General features: G+C 27.5%; 1 protein-coding gene across 4 annotated transcripts in view; it reads right to left on the bottom strand.

Moving 5' to 3' along the window:
* The window catches only part of LOC129962476 (zinc finger protein 782-like), a 29922-nt gene extending 22473 nt beyond the window's left edge, over nt 1–7449 (bottom strand). The window contains exons 1-5 of one of the 4 annotated variants that reach the window (XM_056076208.1): nt 7208–7449; nt 5010–5292; nt 3538–3882; nt 2026–2297; nt 1419–1654 (exon numbers count right to left, since the gene is read on the bottom strand). In XM_056076208.1, the coding sequence (XP_055932183.1) occupies nt 1419–1654; nt 2026–2297; nt 3538–3882; nt 5010–5256 (1100 nt within the window). In that variant the 5' untranslated portion in view covers nt 5257–5292; nt 7208–7449. Of the gene's footprint in view, nt 1–1418; nt 1655–2025; nt 2298–3537; nt 3883–5009; nt 5293–6699; nt 7148–7207 lie in introns of those variants that run through there. The other 3 variants (XM_056076211.1, XM_056076209.1, XM_056076212.1) reach the window with 3 other exon arrangements.
* Nucleotides 7450–13818: the final 6369 nt, after the last annotated feature.

The following is a 13818-nucleotide window of genomic DNA, read 5'->3' as shown; positions in this document are numbered from 1 at the left end:
GAGTTAAGAAAGCTTACCTAGATATTCCATTTCATTAAAAGTTGGAAAGAATTTCAGAAAACATGACTTAACCAATGAGGAAGTTTAATTATTGAAAATTGTGTGCTAAAATTACTTCAGAAGGAAATTTTTGTGTGAAGCGGAATGAAATTCTTCGAAACTATGCACATATTCAAAGATAAAGCTAACATTATTAGAATGAGAACTACGCTTATATTGGGAGACGAAGGTGACATTTTTAAACATTTAATATTACTAACAGGTAATCATGAAATGACCTGCTAACTAATATAACCGAAGCACTGTAAACTGCAATATGTAGAATTCTGAACTCTCATTTCCTTAAAAGGCATTTATCAAGTTATTTCTCCAAGTAATATATCAAAACAATTAAGCTTTCGTTATATTTCATGTAAGAGATTCAAAGCTAAAAATACGGTCCTTTTAGCATCTCATCTTAAAGAGAGAATAAAAGTTGCTACAGTCACTGAAGTCAGACAAATTGATTTGGAAATTTTTTTGTATTAACAATATGGAGAAAGACTTGGATTGTGTTATTTATACCTATGTCATTTATCGCTCTATCCATTCTGAATTAGTCAATTCATTTTTTATTGAAACTTTTATAATGGCTTTGAGAAGACTTTTGCTAGGAAAAGTGAAGAGAATATAATCTACACTGATAATGGTATCAAATTTTTTGATTCAAGTAATGCTCTGAAGAATTCAGAATAGGAGGTAATTGTGTCATTTTCCATCAACAAAAAAATTAATGAAGTTTCATCCCATTAACTGGCACATAGCAAGGTGGTTTGTGAATAATCTGCATGCTAAAAGAAACACCAAGGAGAATTTTGGACAGAAAGAGTGTTAACTATGAATTTCTTCCAACTGAATTCATCACATTTTTACAGTATGTGGATATAATTTGCAAAATAAAATTCTGAATAGAAACTTTATGAAAAAAATTATATAACCCAATTCAATATTGTTTTTTTTTTTAACTACAAACAAAATACAAGGGTATTTTATTTAATATTCTAGAGTATGCAAATGTACAATTGTTATGCAAAATAAAACTAAAGTCTTTCACAATTATCAGAAATATACAAATAATATTCATGAAACAATTCAGATTCAGTTCAAAAGATTAAGATGATTTTCCAATTAGTTTAACAGCAATTATCCTTCAGTATATATACTGGTACTAAGTATCTTTTTTTCTGTTAAAGTCACCAAAATAAATGTGATTCAAGTAGAGCTCTGCATGGCAAAAACAGAAAAGAATTACAAATCTTACTTTTAATTTTTCTGAAGTTCTGAGTGTAATTTGGTTGCTGTTAAGTTAACATGAAGCATATTATTATTATATAGGTATCAAATGAAGTGAAATTTTTTATTTGTAAACAATACAATACCTGAATGCTCGGTCATTCACATAGCCCGTACGAAGCTTTCGTTTAATACAGCAATCTAATTCATCTTCCAAATTTTTAAATAAGGTAGTTCTTTTCTTTTTACTTTCTTTAGGACTGGTTTCTTTTCTTATCTTCTTTTTTTGCTGATTTGAGTCATCTTTCTTTTGGCGGGTTCTTGGCCGACCACGCTTCCGAAGCGGTTTTTCATTATCTTGAGCAAGTCTTAAATTATGATCCTGAAATTATATAGTTACTAAATTGTGTATAATTTCTCACTGTTATGCAGGTTAACAAATTCAGCAATTAAATATTAAGAAATTGACACTGCAAACTTAATATTTTTACTTTAAAAAAAACAAGTTTTTGCATATAAAAACAATTCTTCATTCCACTTAAAAGAAATCTTATCCCATATCAAAAATTTTCAGTAATTATTAATTAAATATCATTTTTCAACAAAAAAAAAATCCAAATTATTTTTTCATATATGAATAAAATTTTGGGCTTTTTAAGTTCCAAGGATAAATCCTCTATAAAATTACATAGTTTTTTTGTTGTTTTTTTAATTTTCAGCATAAAATAAATATTTAAGAAATAACATAATTACATCAATCATATGCTGTTTACATTCTTCCAAAGAAGCAAATCCATCACTGCACTGACCACACAGAAAAATGTGCCTTTCATTCAAAGGAGAATTAGGAGAACTAGAGCTTTCATTTCCTGCATCAACTTTTTCACTATTCATCACAGTTATTGATTCCTCAATATTATCTTCTTTGCAAGATTCATTTTCCTTTACATTAGCAACTTTTTCAGATGAATCCGTATCTTTAGAAACTGTTGCCAATTCATCATTTCTTGTACTATCCAAGGATTCTATTTGAAACAGAAAAATTTCTCAATTCTAAACTAGAGATGCTATTTAACATGCACACTAAATTTTCAAAAAAATAATAAATATATTCCTTTACTTTTTCCAAGATTTATAAAATAATTTTGAAGTATATCATAAAAACACAAAGTCCATTTTTAAAAAATAGAAAATATTTAAATACAGAAAAAAATCTTGGAATAAAATAATACACAAAACATTTACTCAAAACTGAGAGTCGGTGGACTTATCCATTAACTGAAATAAAATATCTTGAAAAAAAGTTTACCTCCCAAAGAAAAAAAAACACCTGTTTTTATGCACTTATTGAAAAATTATGGTAGTACAAACTACTAAATAAAAAAAATCATGTATTCACATGCTTTACAAACATGGTGAATTCTAGTCAATATAAGGCAATGCATGCTAAACAATAAATCTTAAAATATTGCAAGAAATATTTTTAAGTACCCTTTTTCTTTTATATAATAATAACATATTTATTTCAGAAATTTCTGTCTCTTAACGTACTTAACAGTGTAAAAATATTACTTCAATAACCATAGAACATAACATGATAAAAAGTATATAAAAAGCATATTAACTGATTTCAAATTTAATGTTAATCACCCAATATAAGAAAGAAACAAGCTAAATATGCAAAAGTAAAAACTGAATTAAACTTTTTTAAAAATATGGTTATATATAGCTATGTTTAGCAACATGGCTATATATAACCATATTGCATAATATTCATCTATACAATTAACAAAACATGGTGTATTTATTTAGCATACTATTTGAATCAATATGCTTTAAAAAAGTATATTCCATTTCATTATTTCTTTTTCTTTTCTTCTCCCCCCCCCTTCTCTTTCTTTTCCAATACTTGCCTTTATCAACTCATTTCTTACAGATTAAAATAATAGGAAGTGTGCACAAATTTCAAACAATCTAGAAGAACTTTACATGAAATGTGTAATTAAAACCATAATTTCTTTTTTTGTTGTTGTTGTCTTTTATAAATTTATTGCAGTTAAAAAATGACAAAATATTGATAACTTAGCTGCAATGATATAAATTCGAGCTTCATAACAACAAGTTGCAAATATCACCTGCTGAATTGCTATTAGTTCAAAAATATCAAAATAAAAAATGTGCATTATATACATGGAAAATAAAAATGATATGTATATTCATAACATTTGTTTCATAGAAAATAATAAAGAGAGAAAAATACTCAACCTGTCTTAGTTTTATTTTCTGATTTAAGAGTCACAATGCAATTTTTTTCTTTGATGTGACAACATCGTATATGAGACATCAATCCAGATTTCCAAGGACAAGAAAATCGGCAAAATTTGCATTTATAAGTAGTAACAACATCCATAAAATCCTCCAATCTACTCACAGGAGTAAGTGATTCAATATCTGGTTGGGATACTAAAATTTCATGTTCCACGGAATTTTCTTGATTGATAACAGTTTTACTTTCTTCTAGTATATCATGTTCTTGTTGTTCTAAATAATTTGTTTCCTCTTGTTGCACATCATTTGGATAATGTACAGTATAGATTGTTGGCCGATTATCTATAAAAATGAAATAATCAAATCATAAGTTAATGTACATGTAACATAAATGGAATATAGAATACATTCAGGAATGGAAGACTCTCTAAAGCTAAAAATTATATTACTTTAGAATAATTCCAAAAATAAAAATTTGCAGATTATGTAGAAAATGAGAAAAAAAATAATTCTTTAAGCTGTATATTTCTTACAATAAATGTAAAATCATTTGTATTTTTAGTATTTCAAATATTTTTAATTAGGACCATATACAATACATTCTTTTATATTCAAGTCAATTCTTTATTATTTTTTTTTGTATGTGTTTTAAAGATAAATAAAGACTTTCAACTAAATAGCTACAATAATAATTTGGAGGATAGAAAGAAATGGGTATAGAATTTCATCTTAATACAAGAGTTAGTTATTTCATGTCATTTTAAATAGAATTTCCTTTATTTTTAGTTACAATTTTAAAAAATTAAAAATTACACTGATATAAATACAGCACTGAACTAATAAACACTGACTAACGACACACATTAATAATGCATTTGAATATATAGAAACTAGTTTCCAAAAATTATTATTGTATTTGTTTTATCCTCAGAATATGGCTCTAGCATATTATCATAATGGTCACTTTTCATGCAAACAATATTTTGTTTTCTTCTGAATTTTATTCTTAATGACAAAAAATTTATTCTTTGTTACAAAATTATATAAAAAAAAGTGCAAAAATTAAAAAATAAAACAGGACAAATTGGTCCTGCCTGGATGCAACTGTAACCAAACAAAAAAAAAAATATTGACATAAAATATAATATTTTCCACAATATGACAATTAATAAAATAAGCACAAATTTATCCAGAGCAATTTCCTTTTGAAAATTTGTACATTCCATAATAAGCAAATTGCCATAATGAGTAAATCTGATCCGCATTTTGAATGTTACTGCACTAATGGAATTTTACTTGAAATAGTCAAGATAAAACAGCAGAACTTCATTTGGGGTATTGTTATAGTCAACATAAAGCAACAAAATTTTCAGAAATCACTAGATAATTTTAATATTTTAGTCAGTACAATGCCTTGCATTATTGAAACCAAGTATTAAAAGCACTCAACAAATTAACTACATACTTACCTCTTTCTTGAAGATTTAATTCGTTATCATTACGACTGGATGCATCATCAGCAGTTATTATTTCCTCTTCTGATCTCGTACAATTTTCATTTTCAACCAATGGTTGCGAAACAATGAATGTTACAGGTTCTCCATCTACTGTAGTAATTGTAGCTGTAGTACATCCATCTGGTAAAATTATACCTTTATCCAAGCATATTGCATCCACATATTCCACAGGTTCAGGTAAGTTAATACCTGTTTCCATAACTCTAATACAAAATAAGCTTAAATATCATTCACACTAGAAAGCAAAAAAAAAAAAAAAATTACTATATAAAAATAATATTTTTCCAATCGAAAAATACTAAACTTTAAGAACATTTGATATTAACATGTGCACTTTAAAGAAAAATGTTTGCCGCAAATATAAAATGTTCTATTCAATACATTTTCATAAAAGAAACACAATCTTAACATTATTTACAGAAATCTATATATTTAGATGTAAATGTATAATAAAAATACATATAGTTTTAATTTAAAATTCTTATACTTATTATAAAATATAATTTATAAAGGCCTAATAATTACTGTGTATTATTATACACTATTTTCTGTTTATTTCATTGATATCCATTTTAGTGACTTCTTCAAATAAAGCCTCATTAAAGATGGTGCAGATAAAATAAAAAGTGAAAAACTTCAATTTAAGAATAAATTTCGATTTAAAAGTTTTGGTCCCTAATTAAAAATAATAAAATCAGAGCACAGATAAAATACAGAATGATTTACAATAAAATAATGGAGTAATCAGAAACTTTAATAAGTTTGCATTCATATCTTTTGTGATTGGAATATGCTATTTGACACTATGGACTATAATTAAAGACAACTTTTAGCATTAAAAGACTTTCAATATTTTTTTATAAAATATAATAATGGATTCAATTCAAAAATTATTTTTTAAAGAAATCACTATCCATTCTAATAAAATAAAAATAATAGAAGTCATGAAAGATGATTACATTATATTTTATTAAATGCTATGAATGAATATGAAAAGTAAAATACAGAGAAATATAGGAAGAATGTGAAGAGGAGATATATTCAAAAATATTCAGTAGCTTTACCAAATACTAAAATCTGTCTTGAGATAAATATAGGTTTAGTAATTGCTTTATCTTTATTTATCAATAAAATATTTTTAAAAATATTCATAAAATGAAGAAATAATATGTTTATCAAGTCAAAAAATTATGCAAGTTATAGTTATGAATTAGCTAGGATGCCTTTCCTGTTATTCTGTGGTCAGGAATCTGGGAATAGAAAAGTAAATAATGTCCATTTTAGAAGTAAATTTTTTTAAAAAAATATGAAAAAAAAAAGAATGGGAGTAGATTGTTTTAAAAAACTAACAATTTTATATTAAATACTAGATGACATTCAAATTCTTATGACCATTAGTGTAAATATAATTATATAAATAGTTTAAATCTTAGATAAAGCTAAAAATTGATTGGTCATAAATTAAGTATGACTTTAAAATCAGACACAGGCAATATACTTATTAGCCCACTCAAAACCAATTTTCTAGTTCAAATGAATGTTATCACTAAATCCTTGTGTAAAATGTTTTTAATAATAACGATGTTAATAACTCTAACTGAAATTCACTTATAATTGATTTTTCTTTAAAATACTTTCTTACCAAACAGTGTTTTCTTTGAGCTCAAGTGAAACCGAATTTTGCATGTGTATTATCAAATAAGTGAAGGAAGCATTTGCCGTTCATAACAGTAATGCACTGAACAGCAAATCGGGAGTCAGGTTTATCATAGAACAACTGAGCTTTAGATGTATTAGTCCTCATAATTGAACACATTCGATCGGGGATATCAATTCGATGAAACATTAAAAAGATCAATCAATTCACATATAAAGATACATAACAGATATAACTTTAGGATAATTTTCTATGAAACATCACCCAAGATGATTTAAGTTTTATGTCTCATAAATGAATATTTTAAGGCTAAAAATAATGCAAAATGACACTGAAAAATTTCGCAATGCTCCAATATCGCCCTCAGGCATGTAACATTTCTATACGTGTTTAGTATATAATTTCAAATTTGTGTGTGAGGTATAGGATTGCGATTCGGTACTAAAACAGCAATAATCTAGTTTCGAGGCTAGTTTGCGAAAATTTTACTTACGACGGGTAGGAGATTATTATCTTTTAGTCCGACACACTTTTTTTAAGCGTCCCCTTACATTAGACTGTCAAGAAAATACCAAATTTATATTCATTGATTAAAAAGAAAAATTTGTCAATAATTGTTCACCGGAGAATTATTTATTATATTGTTTATATCATAAAACCGAAAAGGGCATTAGCGACAACCTCGAACCACTACAATACGACATTTCTATCCTCCATTAAAATATTTATGACGTAGCGAACTGCATGAACAAAGGAGACATTGCCATCTTCAATTCAGAAATAACTTGAAAGAAAGGAATGATAAACGAATTATGATGAACATTCCATTGTTCATTAGAGTTTCATATTATTGATTTAATCTCAAAGCAGACGGAATTATTAAATATAATACAAAAAATTTTTGATCAAAAAAAAATCTGATTGAAATAAAATAAAATAAATTTGTTTCCTAAATGCAATTCCTAAATTTGTATCCTAATTTGGTCAGTGTTTAAACGAGTTCAAGCGACATTGCCCGTTGCACTTTAGCTCTCTTTCAGACTCGAGCTTCCTCTTCGTTTCTGTCAAACGCACGAGTCATCCAACAAAAATTGTTAGAAGTTTTAATAAGAATTTGTATATTGAGCAGAATAATATATTATTAATGTCATTTCATTCCAAAAGTTTTGAGGAAAAAAAATAGATTGGAAATTTTAATGAGTTTTTTAAGATCACAATTATTTTTTTGTTTCCTTTTACCTTTTGAAGGAATGTTTGTAAAAAAGCGATGGAAATATATCATAGCAAGAAAATAATGCGAAATGTCAAAATGAAAACATTTTTTTTATCACAAAGATTTTTTTTTTTTTAATACTGAATGGTATTTTTGAAAAGAAATTTAAAGAGTTTAATTTTTTTTATTTGTTTTTGATAACTAACTTATCAATAAGTTTTTCGTAAGTAAAATATTTACAAAATGATGGGTACAACTTTAGAGAAAATAAGAAATTATAATTATGGTAAGGATGAAAGGAGATATTTTGGTTTGGAATATCTTCTATGTAAGAAATTTGGTTAGTTTAATTTTATTAACGTCCCGTTTTAAAGTAACGCTAGGGCTATTTTGGGACGGACCATGTATTTGGAACCGCGGTCAGATGACGAGAACGACACCTGAGCTAGCACATCCCTCTCCAAACTTCCACATCACACCACACCAGCGGGAGGACGTTTGGCCCCGGCGGATTTAACGTGCACCAGGCCCACTTACACGACGGTTCTTCGGTGGAATTGAGACGCGGACCTGAAACTCTATGTAAGAAGAGTTTGAAGGAAATATCATCGGATTAAAAAAGTTTGAAACTGATTTAAACAAATATTTCTAAATTTGGAGTAGCATTATTATCATATACAATTTTTATATACGAGTGTGTAAAAAAGAAACTAATGATATATTTCTACAAATAGATATACTGCAGCAAGTAAGAAGTTTATATATATCTATATTTATATATATAGCTTTTCATGCTCACTAATTTTCAAATTTAATTAAACTGCATTTGATTATGCTGCGCTCAAACATTTAGTCTTTTAATAATTTTATAACATATTGTTTAGAGTATTTGCAATATTATATGCTATAAATAAATAATATACTACAATTTAGAAAAGAATTCATCAAACCATTCATGGGTCATTTTCACTGAAAAAGAATTTTGAAGTACGTAGTTGAAAAGTAAAAGTCACTGTTTCATGAGAATTGGAAGAATGATATGAAATCTTTAGAATAATTAAACCATCTTTAAACTTTTCTTTAAATTTCACAAAAATAGAAAAATCTTTTCAAGATATCCGGACTTCTAGACCGAAACATTGTAGAGTGATAATTTTTAGATGGAATTTTTATTTTATCTTATAAATGAATTTTAATTACATAGTAGCGTTAATGTCTATGCAAAGGGTGTAAATAGCATCGTTGCAACACGCTTGAATACAAATGTAGTAACTAAACCAATGAAAAGTATTGTTGTAAAATATACATAAGAATAGTTTTAAAAATTTATTAAAATTAGAGACACATTTCACTGAAACAAAAGTGATATAATCTTAATGCTTATTTTTAAATTTTAAAGTTATGCAAGTGCAATTTTCGTGCCTAAATACATTTAGCAGGTTTTGAGAGAAAACGACTAATTTTCAATCAATAATTTAATTAAAATTTCGAAAAACTCTTTTTCATTGAAAATTTACTACATAAAAATAACTGTGATCCAGATTTTGTAGCTTTAAAGCAAAGAATCTTTCAGAGTGTTTTGGACTTTTTTTTTTCCATCATGCATGTTGCAGTTTACAGATAGTATGCCAATCTATAAACATTATTATGTCAGACTGATTTTAACAGGATAATATTTATAACCCAAGTGCTATCTGCAAATTGCATGATATGAAATGTATAATGCAAAAATTATTCAATGCGCGCTACAAGACAAATCGTTAGACATACAGATACCAAATTCGATTTGCTACTTTCTGAGTTTTAGATGTTCAATATGAAAGATTCTTCCAAAATATTAATCGAATTCTTATTTAAAATATTAATCGAAATTTTAAACTTTCCTACGATAACTTCGAAAGCACAAGAACCAAAAATCAAAGTCTCTGTCGGCGAAATTGCAAACAGAAATGTATAAAAAAGCATATTATTCCAATAGTTGCTGTTTGCAAATGTTGGTTAGCATAATACTAGTGCCATTGATATGCATATAAATGCATGTTAATAGCACCGGAAAGGATTAAGAATTTGAAAGCGTTCCTTTTCTTTTAACTTTTACTTAAGGAAATACACAAAGAATATTTTTTACTACAGTTTAAAATAGTCGACCTTGAGATGTTGATACATTTTTACATTTTAGATCTTACTGAATCTCTTAGAAGCCATTATTGGAATTATAATCTAAAATGTGATGACTATTGAATTTGGCATCTGTTTTGTTATATGAAATCTAGAGTTTAAGATGGGGAGGGGAGATTGTCCTGGGGTTGGAACAGCTGAATTTGGAATCGATCTTAACACCAAAAATATAAGTTTCCATCAAATTTTCAAATAATTAAAGCTATTAAAAAATGTATTTCCTTTCGTGTATGATCCACATGCCTGCAGATGTGATAGTTTGAGAACGTAAAAAGCTCGAAGGAATAAATTTAGCATTTGATTTTAACTTCAGGTTTGTAAATCTGTGCCCTATTTTGGACTAAATCTGTTTGGTATAGCTATTTATCTATCTATCTATTTGTCCATAACTATGTGAATAGTATAACTTTAAAAGGCAAAAACTTAATTAAATAAAATTTATTATGTGGTCTGTATAAAATTTTAATTTGTAAAAATGTCGTAAACAGATGTAAAAACGTCGAAAACGCCTTCTCGATTCTTCATTATATCATGAAATATAAAACACTCCATAATGAATACGTTTGCAAAAGGTTGGAGGAAATATACTCTGGCTAGAATTTTCGTAATTTTGGGCAACTTAAAAAAAAGTGCTGACCAAATTGTTTCCGATTGGACATGCACCTCCTAAGGCGAGCACTGCAAAATGCACAAGCTTAATCTTTTTATTCTTGATTAACAAAGGAGGATTATATGATTTTTACAAGTGAGAATTCAATGATAAAGAGGGAATTTATATTACATGAAGATGGACAGTTGAAGTTGTTCAAAGGATCTTTTCCACCTACGCGTGGTACACTGGGCATTTGCAGAGGCATTCTTCTACGCAAGAATTCCACGGAGTATCATGTCTTCTCAATTTCCGGTCGCACCCTTCTCGGCGGACATCCGTCTCTTCTCCCATCTAGGGAACTGTGGTGAAAGCTTATAAGCCAGTTAGCATTTATGTCACACGAGCAATTGCTTTTGTATTGTGGTCATGTTGCTCGGCTGTGAACCACAAGGTTCCAGGTTCTATCCTCGCTCCTACCAATTCGCAGCAGAACTCTAAAATCTGCTCTCCAATTGCTGGTTATCACAGTAACAATTCAGAGCGCCCTCTCGTGTAGTTAATTTATCACATATATCATTTTAAAATTCTCAAATATTGTTATAACAGCTCTGTTTTTCTACGAATTTCTTTCATCGTGTAAATATGCAAAACAATATATTGTCATTACTTTTCAATCTATTTTTCTTCCTAGAATCTAAAAAAAACTATAAAACTTTAATCCACAGTTTTTAGTTTTTATTTCCATCCCTAGATGTTTGAATTTTATCATTTTCTTTTTTTAAAGAAGTTTTTGCATTGATTCTGATGGTTTACATGAAAAATTGGCATTGTGTACTTTTATTAAGCTCTTTATGCTTTGAGTATTATTTATAGGAAATTTGCACTTTATTTCTTTGGCTAAACGAAATGAATTCCATGTTTTCATTTTTTCTATATAGTGTATATTCACAAATTTTAAGTAATTTTCACTCGATCAATACTATTTAGTAGAGTTTGAAAGGCAAAATTGGTATTGATATTTTTTTTTATTATTGGCTCACTGATTTTGTATTTGAATTTATTTATTTTCGAGATAATGGAAGGATTTTGAAAGCAATATTTATTTTTTGATATCATTCTATAATTAAAAATCTTTTATTACTTGTCTATAAAAACAAGTTTCTAAATTGACTTTCACCAATTTTCCGAAAGTTTGTTTATGAAAATAATTTATTTTTCGGAATTTTATTTTACTTCAAAATCATAATAATCTTGGTGTTCTTAACATAACTGTTTCAAGAAATATATCGAAAGTTATGCTTTAAAATGTTGGGTTTAAAATGTTGCATTGAAATTGTATATTATTACAAGCAAAAGTAAATTTGGGTTTTCATAAAAATATCGAAAGAAAATTTCATAAAATTACATAAATAAACATAATTATGGCTTAACAATTGGTCACATTACTAATTATTATTGTATAGTGGAGTCGTTAAGGGGTTCAGTAAAAAGTTCGAATTTGTGTAGCAGTTATTTATTTACAGGCTACGTTACATAAAGAAAATTTACATATAAAATTTTGGAATAATTTTTGGATAGATGTAACAGCACGGATCAAAGTTTGCTGTACATGCCATCCCCTATTCTGAATTCCCCCTGTTCATAGCGCTACAAGGCTTTAGAGCGCGCTGTCTATTGTTATTGTTAATTAGTTATTGTTAGTATTACTAGAGCAGCTTCAATATTTTGAATATAAAAATTGTGGAATGTTTCAGTCGATTACAATTAGACCGAAATATTCCAATTATTAAAAAACATTATAAGAATTTTAAACTTTGATAAAATATTGCTTTGATCTCAAGGAAAGGGGAACCGAAATGAGCTCTTTCTTGATGGGAAAGCTTCCGCTCTAACTCACAATATGATTCTATTGTGCTTATAAAAAAGCTACAACTACGTTTTTTTTTCAGTATAAGTAATTAATTTTTCTGTATATTGTTTATTAAATTAAATGTATCTATTAGTTTTAATGTAATAATTAATTTTTATAAAATAAATTTTAAAAACCAGCAAAATATTTCATTATTTTCTAAAGTCTTCCAAATAACTGTTTTGTAACTACCAAATTCTAAATATATATATAAAAAAATTGACACTATTTATTTGAGCATTCGAAATCTCGTATTCCTTTATTTTTCTTGCTCTCCATTGTTGGCCTATACTCTTATGTTTTAATTTATTTTTCAGAAATGCATTTTGGAAGAGAAAAGAGGTAACACTGCTTGAAACCAAAGTTTTCCAATACTAAATATCACATGGTCTTCTATAAACTGTTCCACTAACGTGTCTGTAGTGCAGCGTGATGAAATACTGGCGAAAGGGGTATCCTTATAAATTCTAATAAATGTGCTTGATATATTATTAAGTACATACCATTGGCAAATGCTAATTACGAAAAAACCTATTAGAGTGCGTTAAGATCTTGCTAATACATAAGCAACAGAAAACTAAATGTGTACTTTGAACAGCTTTTTTTCGGCAAATCGAGATCATAAAATTACATACTAAATTTCTTATATTTATTGTATATTAGTTGAGCCACCATGTTTTTGCGCTATCAAGTTTACATGCTTGTGAAAGTACAGACAGATAGACAGACAATCCCTAGACTTATTTTCTCTCAATTTGATGCGAATCTACACTTTATATGTTAAATGTATGCTCCAAATTTTATCCATCTAGCTCTTTTCGCTTTGTAGTTGTATTCCGATAACCCCCTCTAAATGGATTTCGTTTAAAATTTGAGAGAAATTAGATATTTTTTGCAAAGACCACATACAAAATTTCATTCATCTAGTTCAAAGCATTTTTTTTTAGTTATCGTACTCACACACAGACATATATAATTCCAAAAATATATTTTTCGGATTCAAGAAAGTCTGAAATGCACAGATTTGTCAAAATCTCAATTTCGAGGATTTTAAGATTAAATAGTTTCACTTTTAACTCTTTGCATACTTCAAATAAGAAAAGGTAAAGAAATTGATGCAGATATTAATTATCTCTGATGAAGTTGCAAATTTTCCTCAAATTGAACCTAATGTATCTATAGTAACTATTCTTCTTTTTCACTAACTGATCC

The sequence above is a fragment of the Argiope bruennichi genome, chromosome 3 (assembly GCF_947563725.1).
Source record: "Argiope bruennichi chromosome 3, qqArgBrue1.1, whole genome shotgun sequence".
NCBI lineage: Eukaryota > Metazoa > Arthropoda > Arachnida > Araneae > Araneidae > Argiope > Argiope bruennichi.
The sequence above is the reverse complement of the archived record's forward strand: the minus strand, read 5'-3'. Positions and strand labels throughout refer to the sequence as shown.